Source organism: Camelina sativa, chromosome 4, assembly GCF_000633955.1.
Source record: "Camelina sativa cultivar DH55 chromosome 4, Cs, whole genome shotgun sequence".
Classification (NCBI taxonomy): domain Eukaryota; kingdom Viridiplantae; phylum Streptophyta; class Magnoliopsida; order Brassicales; family Brassicaceae; genus Camelina; species Camelina sativa.
In genome coordinates, this window is record NC_025688.1 from 21471297 (window position 1) to 21487115 (window position 15819).

Here is a 15819-nt window from a genome sequence, read left to right on the forward strand (position 1 = left end):
CTTTTGTTTTGTTGTTTACGTTTGATTTACTGAACTTATTACATTGCCCCACAGTCCCACACCACTGATCTATCCTTCTATGTACAAAAGAGACAACAACTAAAAGAGTTGATCTGTAGGGTCGGACAAGCCATCACATGGAGGATAAAGGTAAAAAAAAAATCCATTACTCTAATTTTATTTGTTTTAAGTTATCTTAATTTCTTTTCTTAATTGATAACACATTTTGCTATTTTAAGAAGTGGAAGAAAAATTATTATTGCGTTTAATAGTTACATTTAATACTAATAATTTTGTTGAGATAGTGTGTTTGTTGGCTAGTATTTTTCATATAGTACTATCTGTTACTAAGAAAGAGAATCTATATAGGTAAATGATTTCTCAGTGAAAATAAGTCTTTGTCTTTTTGTTGCTCAACTGTGTATTATACAAGAATCAACACTTAACCAAGATATATACTTCACCAATAGTCTCCACAGGAGCAAGTTCCATTCTTGTAGTGATGAAACCTACATACATCTCTCAAAATGATTTCTCTGTCAAGTGTCAACAACCTTTGAGATAAACTTCGTTGCAAGATGACAATCATTACGTACAAACCCTGAGGTTTTTAGCCATCCTTAATTATAACCGTACAAGGCAGGCAATGTGTTAGATATGCATTTGGGATCTAGGTTCGTTTGGGTGTCATAGTCAGCAGCAGTATTCTGTATTATATTCGTTTCTATTTATATCAAGAGCTACGTAACCTTGTATTAGTAATGATTAATTACAGCTGGTGCCCTCTTGCGAAATCAAGCAATCTTCGAGATATGAAAGAATGCATTAAGTAGTGTTCAAGAAAGCGTTAGGCGGTATTTGGGCGGTGACCCAGCGCCTAGCGCCTAAAACACTTAATTGAAGCCTATACGGTTTTTAGACGGTTTAGGCGTTTACAACATAATATATTATATATATAAAATTATGTAAAAATATATGTTAGAAAAAATAAAATAATAATAAATCATAAACAAAAGTTAGAAAGATACATTTATTTAATTTACATTAACAACATATAAACATTTATAATTACGTATACAAATATAAAACTTAATAATTTAAATATATATAATTAAAAAATCAAAAATAAATAATAAAATAAAATTTATGTAATTTTAAATCTAGACGGACCGCCTAGAACAGGCATTAAGACGAGAAGAGGTTAAAACTACACAAGAGTTTAACGGAACAAATATGAAACGAACGTCAATGTTTTATGCAGAGAAGCTAGTCCCCAGAACCAGCATCAGCTGTGCTCTCTGGCTCGATCGGGAGATTTCGATTTATTATTGGCAAGACCTTCTGAATTACCGCTACAAGTGGGACTACTACTAGTAGCCTTGTGACCAATCGTTTTTGTCGATATATAGGAGTTCCTCTCCCTCTTATAAACGTTTCCAAAGCCATAATGAACTTACAAAATCAGGTTGCTCTACTGATGCGACATTATCAGCAAAGAGAATGTTGTAAGCTCTCGACTGTAAAATTTGAAGAATGTCGAGGAAATCCGTGTCTTGTGAGATGTTTTTAGAGATGATGACCATAACATTTGGCTTCTGTAGTGGAGAATACGCATAATCTGAAGGATTTTCCAGTGCCCAGAAAAGAACATCGAACATCATACTATTCACTCTCGCAACTTTATCTCCTGGAACCAACCACATATAGACAAAAAAAAACAAACAACAACGGCGAGAGCGCGAGGTCATCTCTTATTAAGATTAAAAAAGAAGAGAAAAAGGAGGCATTTGTTAATTAAAGAGTCTTTACGTAAAAGAAAATGGTCACTACGTACCATTCGGTACAAAGGTGATTCCGGCGAGTAGAAACTGATCACGGATCTGATTCTTCTCACCATAAGCCCATATATCCACTTTACCACGATAACCCTTCTCCGCAAGAGCTGATATGATATTCTTATAAACCGACTCAGGATTGTGATCACCATCAGGGATTGGACAATCCTCCACGTCCCAGAACACTCCTGTCTTCTTAGCCCCTGCCATCGGTCAAGGAAACACATCAACAATTACAAAACCGAGGAAACAAACCAACAATATAATTCAGCATGACAGAGAGAGATCTTACTGGAGACAGGAGAAATCACGACGAAGATGGAGAGATATTAGAGACTTTTCTTTCAGATTTGTGGCTGCGCCGAATGAGAGACTCCTTCATAAGAGAAAAACACTTATTAGATCTCTCCACAAACACACTTATAAGATCACTCCTTCATAATCGGTTAGCTAATAAATACCGATTGAATTGTTTTCTTTGGTTTATCTGATGTTTGATGGCGATTAAGCTGTGTGGTTTAATATTATTGAAACGACGGCGTATTAACCTAACAGTTAGCGTAGCAGTAGATCTAACCCTAACTCAGTAATTCTCTTCTTAGTTGAAACCAATGAGCGCGAGAGACAACCATATAGGCGACGGTGGTTGTAAGCTAAACAAGTACAGCCAAATTAGCTATGTGCCAACGCGATGGCCAACGCCATCGCCAGATACAATTCCAATTCCAGTTAGCAGAGATTACTCCAGTTAAGATATTTCATCCCTTTGGAATTGTTTTTGTTTGTTTAGATTTTCATCTGATCGATCTGTCTTGGTGTATTAGCGGGTCTAATCGATATCTGTTTTACTAAATTTGACGTAATTGTTTGTGTGCATGCAGGGGCTAGAATAGGCGTCTTCTGGGACGTCGTGGATTGTCCCATCCCTGATGGTCACGATCCTTTTTCGGTTTATGACACTATAACATCAGTTCTTGCGGGTGAGGGTTATAGTGATGCGACCATGGAAATAAAGGTTTATGGTGGGAACAAGGATGAGATACCGGCAAAATTGCGGTATGACTATCTTGCTGCCGGAGTCTTCTACCAACCCGAAGGTTATTTCCTCCACTTAACACTCCTCCCTTTTTCCATTACTTATATATATATATATATATATATCTGTAAATAATCTTGATCTCCCTTTTGTATTTATATATATAGTTTCAGGGGGTAGATGTGGGAGAGTTAATCAAATGTTAAGGGACATTCTTATCTGGACATTAGACCATCCTAAACCTTCCAGTTTGATGGTAATCGCAGATACCATCTCAGAAAAAGACACGATGATCCGCAGAGTTCTTGCAGTTTTGAAATCGAGAGATTACATTCTTCTCTTAGTAAAGCCTGATATGCTCTCGTTAGAATTGCCACGTCCTCCTTTTGTACGCTCAGTATGGCTTTGGAAAGACCTATTTGGTGGTGGCAGAGGAAAACCTACTATCGACCAAAGCAGTAACTCACAGTTCTGCTTGTAGCGACCAAAGCGGAAGCTAAGACGTTGCAAGTAAGCAAAAGAAACCTCGGATGAGCTTGAGCTGATGCTGATTCTAAAGGTGTAGCGGAAGGACACGACTACGGAAGTAGTCCCTTGCAACACCCGAGGGAGACTAAAGTAGCTAGAATTATATACGTTCTATCAATTTCTCATTTCTAAATTTCTGTCTTTTAACTCTCTGAGGTCTTTGGGTACGTCCACCTTTTAGATTGAGCGTTGAAGTACGTGTATAGACATAGATGTGCAAAGAACGATAATAATACTAAAATGTTTTTGAAGTAAGGAAATATTATTTAAAAAGTTATAAAAGATTTGAAATCATAATGTTTATGGACGATAAACAGACATGAGTTTATGGTGTTCATCTTCTTAATTATTTCTTATCATCATGATTGGTTTGTCTCTGAGTGTTAGTAGCAGAGTAGCTGACGTCTGTGACCTTTTGGTGTCAATGATGTATTCTTTATGACGTTTTTCATATGAAGTTGTGATTCGTGTTAATAAGTTGGATTTTTTTTTTATGAACTTTCCCAAAAAAGTAACGGCACCGACGCACTGTTCACGCACGAGCTGTTACGGTAAAAAAGGATATCAGAACCAAAAAAAAAAAATCATATTCAACTATAAACCAAATTATGTATTTTTTTGGCAAAGGAAAAAAGTATATATTTTCTAATAAATATTAAATAAGTCACATTTTGTAAAGGAAATTTCCCCTATCTTTTGGAGCCATAAACTTAACTAATGCCGAAGTTTTTGAGATTGTTGGTTGAAGTCTTGAAGAATGGGAAGAATGGAAAGAACAAAACCGTGATGGATGCTGACACGTGGATAACGGAAACCGATCGAACGGTTGGTATATGTGGGAGCTGTGTAATCTTGGCGATTAAGATTGATTATTAAACGATTATTATAGAAACGCCCGCGTACTACTAACCGCACGGCTCTGTGGTGCAGAGATCTCATAACCATGAGCAAAGGTTAATCCCTCTCTCCATGTCTTCCTTGAAATTGGTTTCATCTAATCTCGCTGTCTTGTTGAATTTATTTTTGTCCTCCGTTTTGTGATTGTTCATGCATGTGTTTAACCGTTTTGTTAAAAACCTCGCAGTTGTTGGTCACACATGCGTCTTCTGGGACGTTGAGGATTGCCAGGTCCCTGATGGTAATGATCCTGATTCGATTTCTGAGAATATGAAATCAGTTCTTGCAGATACGGGTTATGGTGATGTTGTCCAAATTATGGCTTATGGTGAGAAGAATAAGATCCGTGATCAGTTTCTACTCGCCGAAATCACGTTTATACCCGAAGGTAGTGATTTCCTTTCGTGAATACTCTGTAAACAATGTTTTTTTTTTCCTCTTTTTGTAATCTTATGAAGAGATAACATTTCCGGGTTTTGTCTATGCATGGTTCCAGGAGATAAACTTGCGAGAGTTAATAGGATGATGAAAGACGTTCTTTTTTGGGCATTGGACAATCGCGTACATCAATCTGTACGACGAAACGTGATGGTAATCTCACAAAACATCTCAAAAGACTTTGAGTTCATCTGTGTTCTTCAAGGTTTGCAGTCCAGAGGTTACAAAGTTCTCTTAGCAGATGATTCTGATGATGTCGCATCAGTAGAGCAACATGAGTTTGTAAGTTCATTATGGCTTTGGACAAGCCTATTAGATGGAGGTGATCCTATCGACAAAAACGAAAGCTCACAATCTCTTGGCAAGAAGCTGAAGCGGAAGGAGTGTGAGCCTAGTAGTACTCCCACTTGTAGCGGTAGCTCAGATAAGAAATCGAAACCTCTTGAACCAGAGAGCGCAGCTGATGCTGGTTCTAGGGACTAGCTTCTCTGCATAGAATCTTTCAATCATCCTTTGTCTTCTGTCTTTTAACTCTCTGGTTTTCTGTATGAAAACATTAACTCAGATAAACACAGAGCTCATTTTCTTGATTGATTTCATTGTCGAATAACTGTTACCACCAATGTGAAACAAACGAAGTGTGAACACATTATGTTGGTGCTTCTCAAAGTCAACTCTTTTCTTTAGCCGACTAGACTTTGGTTAGTGGACCAATTACAGACAAGGTCAAGAACAATCGGCCATCAAATGCAGTGAAGAAGTTTCAACTGTGTATTATACAAATATAACACTTACAAGATATACAACGAAGAAAGAAGAGACATCTTCAGCTCGTCCTCTTTCACCAATAGTCTCCACAGGAGCAAATTCCATTCCTGAAATGGTGAAACCTCCAAACATCTCTCAAGATGATTTCTCTATCAACAACCTTTGAGATAAACTTTGTTGCAAGATGACAGTCATTACAAACCCTGAGGTTTTTAGCCACCCTTATAATTGTACCCGGCGATGTGTTCAGTATCCCAAACGCAATTGCTAGCTTCTCACTGTGTCCACAAAGCAAAACCTCTTTTTCATCTTCTTCTACATTGTGAAGCACACAAGATGTGTCCGGTACATATCCTTCTTTTCTCATTTTCTCCCACAAGGTCTCGAGATATCCATGGAGCTTTTCACTCTGCGGGTGAGATGAGTCACCGGCTACAAATTTATGTACTTCATCACCATGCTCAATCCAACTACATCCAGGTTCTTTTCTCACGCCTCTCTCTTTCATATTTCTCCTTACCTCTGTTGCTTTATCCCAGAGGCCTGCTGATGAATATATATTGGCTAGTAGCACATAGTGACTAGCTACATTTGGTTCCAATTGAATGAGATTCTGAGCAACAATTTCTCCAATTTCTAGGTTATTATGAATCCGACAAGCACCAAGGAGGCTACTCCAAGCTCCAGCTTTGTCGAAATCAAGAGGCATCATGTTCATGAGCTGATATGCTTCTTTAACTCTGCCAGCCCTTCCAAGCAAATCTACAACGCAAGCATAATGATCTGAGCTGGGTTCAACCCCATAGTCGTTTTTCATATTGTAGAATATCCTTAATCCTTCATCCACCATGCCTGAGTGGCTACAAGCTGCAAATACTGAGATGAATGTAACCTCGTTTGGTTTAGCTCCCTGAACCATCATCATTCTTAGCAGATCTATGGCATCTTGCCCGTTTCCGTGCATCCCGTAAGCCATTATAATTACATTCCAAGTAATAACATTTCTAAATGGAATCTGATCAAACACTTTTCTCGACATGTGTAGGCATCCACATTTTGCATACATGTCAACTAAAGCGCTACCTACAGCCACATCAGTTGCCAAATTGTTCTTGATGGCGTAAGCATGGATTTCTTTTCCTTTTGCTAGTGCTGATAGTGCAGCACAACTGGGGAGGATTGTCATCAGAGTGATGGAATTAGGTTTCGGACCAACTCGAATAGCTCCCTCGCTCGCTTTCCTTTCAAGGTTTTGCATTTGGTGTAGCACAAGAAGCGCATCCTCATGGCGTTCTAAGAATACATAACCCGTAATCATTGTGTTCCATGTAACTAAATCTCTATCTTCCATTTCTCTGAATATATGCTTGGCGATATCGATCTTTCCCAGCCTAGAATACATATCCATGAGTGCGTTCTGCACAAACCTGTCTCTATCTAAACCTCTCTTTATGACAAATCCATGGATAGCTTCCTTTTTGGAGAAAGCATCAGAACGAACACAAGCAGGAACAACACCTGTCATAGTGGTTGTGTTAGCCTGAAGCCCAGCACTTCCTTCCATTTCAATAAACAGCAACAACGCTTCCTCGTCATGCTCGTTCTGAGCATAGCCAGTGATCATAGCATTCCAAAGACCAATATTTCTATCAAACATTCCATCAAATACTCTACGACCACTCAACACTTGCTTGCAATTGCAATACATGTCAACCAAAGCACTACCAACAAAAGAATTCTCATCCAAAGATCCATTTTTCAAAGCAAAGGCATGCAATTCTTTCCCTGTGCGAAGCATCTCCAAGTGTGAACAAACAGGAAGAACACTTGAAATAGTGAAACCATCTGGTTCAACACCTTTGAGCACCATTCCTCGCAAATACTCCAACGCTTCAACAAACTGCTCGTTCTGACATAACGAGCTCAACAAAGTGTTCCATGTGACCAAGTTACGGCCTTCAAAAGATCCAAGCAAGACTCTGGAAGATGTTAATTGTCCCAGTTTACCATACATAGCCACCAATGTGTTGACAATAAACGAATTTAAATCCCCCTTTCTCAAACTATAGGCGTGAACCTGCTTACCTAATCTCAATCCCTCGGTCATACGCAAATTGGAGCAAGCAGTAGCCACACTCACCAACGTGAACGAACTAGGCTCCACATCTTCATCCAACATACACCGAAACGCTTCTAACGCCATTTCCCATTTCTCAAAACTACACAAAGAAGAAATCAAAGAGTTCCAAGAGACTTGGTTTCTCTCGGAGATTCTATCGAACACTTTATAGACAGCACCAAAATCTCCACACTTTGTATACAAATTCACAAGAGTATTAGCCACAGTCACAGAATCCACTCCGTACCCAAACTTATAAACATGGGCATGAATCTGTTTCCCTAAATCCATATCCTGAAGATCCGCGACAGCTTTCAACAAAGCAGGGAACGCAAAATTATCCGGTTTGATACCCAAAACAATCATTTCAATGTAAGTCAAAACAGCTTCACGAAGCAAATTGGCTCGAACTTTCGACCGGAGGGAATCAATCCACCACTCAGGAGAGCGTGATTGAGAGATAAGTTTCGAAGGCACGCCATCAACGGCTATTGTTGCAGAGGCTGATGATGTGGCACGAAGAAGATAAGGAGGTTTGTGGCGGGAAAATGGAAGCGGTTGAGAATGAAACGGGAGTGAGAAAGTGAAGACAATATGACATGACATCAAGATATTTCTCGAAAAGGTCGTTGAGATTTTTGATTTACAGTATTCGCAGACGAAACGAGGAAGACGAAGACGAAGAAGGAGATAGAGGATGTATATGGGCCTTTAATGGGCCTAATATATATGGGCTCAATCATTATTCCACTTTTTTTGCTTTAACGGAAACAGAGTATGAATATGTAGTGAGAGATAGAGAGAGATAGAGAGAGATAGAGAGGAATTCAAAATCAAACAAAATCAGATCATCGCGCCATTAGCAGCAGCTCAGAGAAAGCTTCACTCGGAAAAAAAAACTCAGAGATGGCGGAGTATCCGTCTGCGATTGAGAGAGCGGTTGCTTCGTCTCTTCTTGTCCTTTCTTATGGACCTGTGTTCTTCTCACCTACGAGGTTCGCATAACCCAATCGTTTTCAATTTCTGTGACTAATTGTGAGGTTCGCGGTTTCAGATCTGTGTTATCTACTTCGTTTGGTTAAGATTATCGTATTGGGTGATTTTTAGGTCGGAATCTGTTGAGGAATCGAGCTATGTGAGGAAGTGGTGTGACGAAGGAAGCTCGAACCTGAGTTTGAAGTTGGGATCTAGCGGATCGAGATCTTGTGGCTCGGCTTTGTCCAGCGATGGTTCGTTTGGGAAGAGTGATGATCGCGGATTCAACATCAATTATACTGGAGATCCGTTTCACCTGGTGAATTTCAAGGTGCGAAACTCTTAATCTTCATCGCGTCTCTGTTTCGGAGTATTCGTTTTGGTTGTTGCTCTCTAGATCTGAATTGGTTCTTAAGGAATTCGAAATATTGAGGAATTTGATTGAATAGAAACTTCTGGATTTTATTGATTGCTTCCGCTTGAGCTAAGATTTTGAAGTTAATGCTTCGTTCTTCACCTAAATGATAATCAATAGCTCTAAGATGTCCCAATTTTGGTCTTACGATTGTGGATTAGTGCTTATTGTCCCAGATACAGATAATTTCTGGAATTTGAAATTTCGAATTCCATGTCGTTGTGATGCTCTAATTTTAGTAAGAAACATATATTTCAGAGAAGAAAACTTTGAGTAGGTAGGGTGTGAAATTTGAATTTCATTGACTGAATTATGCAGACAGCGAGGAAACGCCGATCTCAGGTTATCTGGGGATCCTTCAATTTCAAGCCCACACATTTGATGATGAATCCTGCGAGTGATCTTCTCTCAACATCCTCTGTTGATTCCAAAGATGAATCGTGTCTGTCAACTGGTTCAAGCGAGGTTTCCAGAATAGAAAGCAGAATCAAAGTTGGGAATCAGAGAAGCAATGAGAAGCTAAGAGGAGAAAGGAAGAAGATGAAAGATAGTAGCAGCAGGTCGAGTTCTATTCGCCGTAGAGCCAAAGATATCTTGGAGTTTCTTTCTTCAGAATCTTCTTCTGAAGTTCATATCCGTCAGATTCTCGGCGACAGTCCTGATACCAGCAAAGCTCTCAGAATGTATATACTCTCGTTGTTAAGTAGAAGATAGTTATTGACTTATAATGGTGATCAAATCATCTCAACCTTGTGAACTCGATATCTTGATGCAGGTTATTGAAGATGTCGGAAGTGAAGAGGTTTGGCACAGGAGGAAGACTTGATCCCTTTATTTACAAGGTATGAAACTCAACTTTCATATCCTTCATTATGATATGATATTCTAGCAATTTCTGCAAAGTACTTGACATTGGTCTTTGCCTCTTTATTTTCTGTAGATTGCATGAAAACCTAAAGACATTAATGCTGGATGCAGCAGGTAAAACTTATACCCCCTTCCCCACGATTTAGTTATATACAGTCTGGTGTGATCCTAATACGGCTTAGGAAAACAAAAACTATAACCGGAGTATATAATATATATATATAGCTAGATATATATGGTCTAAAAACGGCCGCTCTATATAAGAGGTGGCTCAGTTAGATATACAGAGAAATAGCTGAAACAACTACTAATATAGAACCAAGGTTGGTTATATAAACTTAGAAATCATCATGTTTGTTTGCTTGTGTAAATCTCGCTCTTGGTTTTTCTTTTGAGCTGTTAAAGAATTTGGGTTGATCAATTTTACTAATATTTTTAGTGATTTTGCAAATATATATTTTAAATCTTACTTATGGAATAGAGAAATATAATGGATAATTACTAATTTCGAATTAATCAAAAGAATGAAAGAAATAATCAAATTTCATTATATCATCTTCTACGAATTTTCGGTGGACGATATGACATGTGTTATGTTTATCTTACAAAGACTAAATCAGTCTTGATTTATTTAAAAGTTACACATTTGAATCACTAATTAGGGAATAATTTTACTTTAATTGTTAATATATATGGTTCAATTCAAGTGCTGTAAAGAGTAGTTCATTCAAAGTTTTTTTACAGCACTTTGTATGATATAATAAAAACATATCTTTATATATTTAAAATATAATAGTAATAAGATTTAGATTAAACTGATAAAAGCTAGTTGACCTATATTAGTCAAGTGACAACTGTAAATTGTTATGACATTTGTAAGTTCATAATGGAACGTGTCATGTAATGTTAATTAAGTCTGAAATATTAGATGTAAGAAGAAAAAAAAATTTCAAACATTAATTTCTCTTACGAAAAACCATACGTTACAATTAAAAGTCCAAAGGTGTTAACAAGTCCAAAAAAGTCGATGAGATATAGTCCATCCATCGAGAAATATTTGCTTAAAGTAAACGCATACTTTTCAAGCGACTTTCGCGGTACTGCCGCAGTCAAAAAAATACTCGGCGACCTGTTTGGTATAGTGACGACCCACGCTGACGCGTTTTCATTAATTTTAATATTTAATTTTTAGAATTTTTTTTAAAAGGAAACGTGAAATAAATTTTTATTACCAAAACAAAAAAAATTGAAAAGGAAACTGACAAGAAACGCTAAACTGATTCCTTCCTTATACTCAAAAAACGCTTAATTTACAGCTCAGAATAAGTTTGTTCAGTTTCGCCTAATTCCGACCCTATAGTTTTATTAATAAATATTAAATCCAATTTTTTTAAAAATAAATTGCATTTTATGACCCTAATCTAGTATCAATCTGGAACTGAGTCATTAGATATAATAAATAGTGATAAACCATTGAGTTATGGTGGTAAGATTACAACTTACAAGGAGATTAATTCAATTAAAATAGAGATGAGGGGCAAATACGAAGTATATTAAAATATAAGGGAGCTAGGGAAAAATTGCAAGAAAAGCAATTAAATAAGTAAAACCCTCGAAAAGAAGAAAGGCGGAGACTCGTTCGCTTTTGTGTTTCCTGGCTCCTATAAATCGAACGCGACTTGCAATAACCTTCCTCGTCATCATCATCTCCGTCCTCTCTCTCTCTCTCTCCACGATGAAAGAGAAAGAGCACACCACCAGAAAAAAAAATCCAATAATCATAGAAGAAGAAGAAACGATAGATTCTTCAAGGAAATGGGGAAATACACGGAGATGTTGGACATCGGAGTGAGAATCGCGGCGAGGTTTCATTCACACTGTCCTCATACGGCTCGTCTCTATTACCATCCTCCATCAGACGGCCATCACCATCACGGAATCACAGATTTGCTCGGAGGTGGTGGGGTTTTTGGTTCGGGTCAAGATTCGACCGGTTTGGTTGGTGGTTTAGGATCCGGAACTAGTGGTGTTGTTGGTTGCGGTGTCAAATCTTCTCAGGGGTATGATGACGCCAGAGATCTCTTGTTATTCTCTGTTGTTTGATGATTTTATTTAATTTACCCAAAGCGAAAAAAAAAAACAAAAACATTTGGTGTGTGGCGAGAGATTTCATGAGCGTTCTGGTTGATTTTTCTGTTTCTTAAACAAATTATTATTATTATTATTATTGAGAAAACGATAATATGTTCTTGAAAGAGGATTTTGTGATACTATTTAATCATCGCTGGGGATAAATTGGATTATTTTTGATGAGAAATTAATTTGATTCATTTTTTGCGTGTGTTCAATTTGTCTTCTATTTTTGTTCGTTCGGTGTTAGGTTGCCGCATCTTTGGTTTTTAACCTCTAAAATTTATTGTCGAAGACTTTTTCTTATTCACCCTTTGATGGATTATTATTATTATATTCCTTGTCTACGGCTGCAACTTGAGTTTGAAGCAATTTTTTTTTTTTGGTTTAGTTGCAATTAAGTATTATGATATAGTGGGATTCCTAAGAACATATCAAACTTGTATCAAACATCATCATCATTCGTTGAACTACACCCGAATATTCTGGAGCTAACAAATGATTCCGCCGGTTTTGGACAAAGAGAGTGTAAACAACATCTTCGCTGTCCCAATGGTTTTAACAAATAAATAAATACAGGAGGACTGATTTGCTAGTAAATTATTGAAGATCCTACAATTTCACAACACAACAACTGAATCAAAATTTCGGTAGGTAAAGTGAAGTCTTCATTCTTTGTCTTTTGCTCCACAAAAGCTACAATCAACAGGGCCGTAAACGATACAACTCTGTTTTCTAACAAACCAGGGGATTACAGATTCAAAAGTACACAATTGTCAATTTTATGAGATTTTCTTTGTGTACATCCTCTCAACTATCCGTAAAGAGGTTGAAACATTCTAAAAGACTAAAACCAAGATTGTCTTGGATTTCTATGGATGGAGATAAAACTTTGTCTTTGTCTTGGCTTTCCTCATGTAATGTCCCGTGGAAGTCCTAGAACCGTCCTACTTCATTGCTCAAATTTGTTTATTGGTAGTTCGATAGTACAATGAATCTGGTTTTACGCAATAAAGAATTTTTCATTGTTTTATCAGGTTCATCATAATTCACTTCTTTACAAAATTATATACTCAACCACTGACTGTAGGTAGGACCAAAGTTTGTAATTGTCATTGATGAAATACCGAAACAGCGTCGTTTCAGGGATTCATTCTCCTTTGATATCACAAACCAAAACAGAGCGTTATGCGAACAAAAAACAAGTCCCACAGTGATCCGACGTTTCCTTGTAAGAAAGTACAATTGGGAAATCATGCATTCACAAATAAAAATTACCCACCTTTTGATTAAATATTTGTCACGTGGATTGAAGTTCCAACAAACACTCGCAAAAACATAGTCAGGTTCTTCAACTTATATAATGCAATCCACCCGGTGGTACTTGTAGCAAGAGTTAGGATTAGAGATTCAAGATTTTTGGAGTAAATATATATATACCTGCAGGTTTTGATAACCAAACTTTTCAGTTTCTTCTTCTTTGACGAATCGAAGAAGTCAGGATGAATGATCAGCTAGCTAGGAAGGATCCTCACAAGGCTGTTGACATATTCAAACCTTAATAGCTTGATAGAAAGATCAATGATCACCTAACTCGAGTATTTTCAAGAGTGAGATCTTTGAGCTTTCTATCAAGCTATGAGGGTTTGAACATGCAGCCATTTTAATTAATATATGTACATCTCACCGATTTCCATCACTTATGACATCCAAATATAAACCAGTCGTTGCTGATGCCTTCAAAAGCCTTGTGATCATATTGTCACTTGGCCTGTTTAACCTATATAAAATCAAAACCACTCCAGGCGTTTGATTGGTTAACAACTGGTATATATATGTGGATGTCGTAAGTATAGTGAGATGCAGATGCAGATGCAGATGCAGATGCAGATGCAGTGTATTTGTTATCTATCATCTGGTGGAAGAGATATATAACTTATATATACTACTGGGAAGAAATCAAAGCATTCATTAAAAAGTCCAAAACGGAAATATCGATTTGGTCAAATGTCTCGTTTCTTTTCAGAGTTAGTTCAAAGATTTTTGTCTAATGAGATTCCATTTCTCCATCTTGCACGAAACGTAAGACTTATAAAATAGTTATTTAATTTTACGAAGTTATTTACTATTTGATTGATAAATTCGTTAAGATAAATGGAGTTGGAAAATCCCTGATAAATAAATAAATTATCGGATAATAACGAAACTTGGGAGGCACACCAACTATGAATAGGCTTATTATTATATATAATATAACAAGGAGCTAGGGGTAGGGTTTGAAACATAGTTTCACTTTTGAGTTCGCTGTCATCAGGTTCTCTCTCCCTGTAGCCTACATAAATCTGTGTTAGTAAATTATAATCTAAGTGACTAAGTCTATATAGTGAACTGGTGATTGTGAAGGTTCTACCTAACTTGGACCTGATCATATCTCTTCCTGTTTAGCATAATTATCATCCGATTTAGGGATTGAGTGATTGACTACATATATTTTCATATGTTTTTCTCTCTAGCTTGGTAAGAGCAGTTACAGTTTAGAGATCCAGATCAAGTCATGGTGGGTGTAGTAGCAAGATGCGTGAAATCGTTGTGGTCAGCTCGCCAGGGTGCTTTAGATTTACTCCCTTTAATGCCATTGCCACTCGCAGGTTATTTTTACCTTCAACAGGGAAAGCTATTGGCTGAATTCACAGAGGTAAAGAAGACGACTGATGAAATTATCATATCGATGATTAGAGTCGGAGAGCAATGATCGGTCATTAATTATCTTTAAGTTTTTTTTTTTTTTTTCCAAACGATTTTTATATTATTCTTGATACAATGGTTTCCATATGATGGGCACGCAGGATTTATCTGTTCAGCTTTCATATGATTCAATATTTCCTATTATTGCATTGACAAATATTTGTGTAAGATATTCTAGTATTACTTAAGATTTAATTGTGCAAGATTCTGGAAATTAAAAAACAAATTTAATTAATGAAGTCAAATTAAAATGGGTACCAAGGGAACTCTAATCCTGCATAGTGCATATATATATATATATGTATATATATATATATTCTTACTAAAAGTTTAATTCCACCATTTCTCTGCTCCTGCTATAATTACAGATGATTTCCATTGTAAGTTTGTAACAACATTCAACATTAATAAAGCAAATTCAGATGAAAAAAGTGATATAATTTGGAAACGCTTAATTTATTCATTAACACAAGATGACCAGATGGGTATTTTATTTATACACGATGAGATTCCTTATGTGATAGAACCGTATCACATATCAATATTCTACATATATATTAATATATCCTAATAAATAGTTATATTATATATGAGCATATTATGTCAGGTAAGTAGAAAAAAAAAACACAGATTACCTAATTGACATTTACTTATTGATCGGACAATTATGCATGTGCCAAAACTAACGAAACTTGGAACTTGGAAGGCTCACAAACTATGAATTCCTAATTCCTATATAAAGAGGGACTTCGAGGGAGGAAGGGTTTGTTTGGAACACAAGTTTCACTTTTAAGTTCGAGAACGCTTTGAGCTGTCATCAGGTTCTCTCTCCCTAGCTCCCGCTAGATCTTGTTCCTCGAAATTTATATATATCTCGATTTCTTTAATTTCTGTTTAGCATATTATATCATCCGAATTAGGGATTGACTATCTATATATGTTTTTCTTTTCTTAAGAGCAGTTTACAGTTAGCGTCTTAGAGATCCAGATCGAGTCATGGCGCTTGGGGTAGCAAGATATGTGAAATCGTGTTGTCAACTCGCCAGGGTGCTATAGATTTAATCAC

General features: G+C 36.9%; 4 protein-coding genes across 5 annotated transcripts; 3 read left to right on the forward strand and 1 right to left on the reverse strand.

Annotated features, from left to right (window-relative positions):
- Positions 4257 to 5230, forward strand: LOC104781650. Its single transcript, XM_010506370.2, has 3 exons — positions 4257 to 4352; positions 4484 to 4684; positions 4793 to 5230. Exons 1-3 carry the CDS (start codon positions 4343 to 4345, stop codon positions 5215 to 5217), a joined length of 636 nt encoding a protein of 211 aa, XP_010504672.1. The 5' UTR covers positions 4257 to 4342; the 3' UTR covers positions 5218 to 5230.
- LOC104781649 (pentatricopeptide repeat-containing protein At3g57430, chloroplastic-like) lies at positions 5190 to 8274 on the reverse strand. The gene is made up of 2 exons (XM_010506369.2): positions 5530 to 8274; positions 5190 to 5277 (listed from the first exon to the last, which is right to left on the reverse strand). The coding sequence occupies exon 1, from the start codon at positions 8225 to 8227 to the stop codon at positions 5576 to 5578; it is 2652 nt and encodes an 883-aa protein (XP_010504671.1). The 5' UTR covers positions 8228 to 8274; the 3' UTR covers positions 5190 to 5277; positions 5530 to 5575.
- Positions 8455 to 10351, forward strand: LOC104781651. Of its 2 annotated transcripts, XM_010506371.1 has the most exons (5): positions 8455 to 8616; positions 8729 to 8927; positions 9330 to 9694; positions 9787 to 9853; positions 9952 to 10351. In XM_010506371.1, exons 1-5 carry the CDS (start codon positions 8528 to 8530, stop codon positions 9958 to 9960), a joined length of 729 nt encoding a protein of 242 aa, XP_010504673.1. In that variant the 5' UTR covers positions 8455 to 8527; the 3' UTR covers positions 9961 to 10351. The 2 variants fall into 2 exon arrangements, with proteins under 2 accessions (XP_010504673.1, XP_010504674.1); XM_010506372.1 differs by lacking the exon at positions 9952 to 10351 and having other exon boundaries at positions 9787 to 9859.
- On the forward strand, positions 11530 to 12226 carry LOC109132698. The gene has a single exon (XM_019244844.1). It carries the CDS (start codon positions 11694 to 11696, stop codon positions 11979 to 11981), a length of 288 nt encoding a protein of 95 aa, XP_019100389.1. The 5' UTR covers positions 11530 to 11693; the 3' UTR covers positions 11982 to 12226.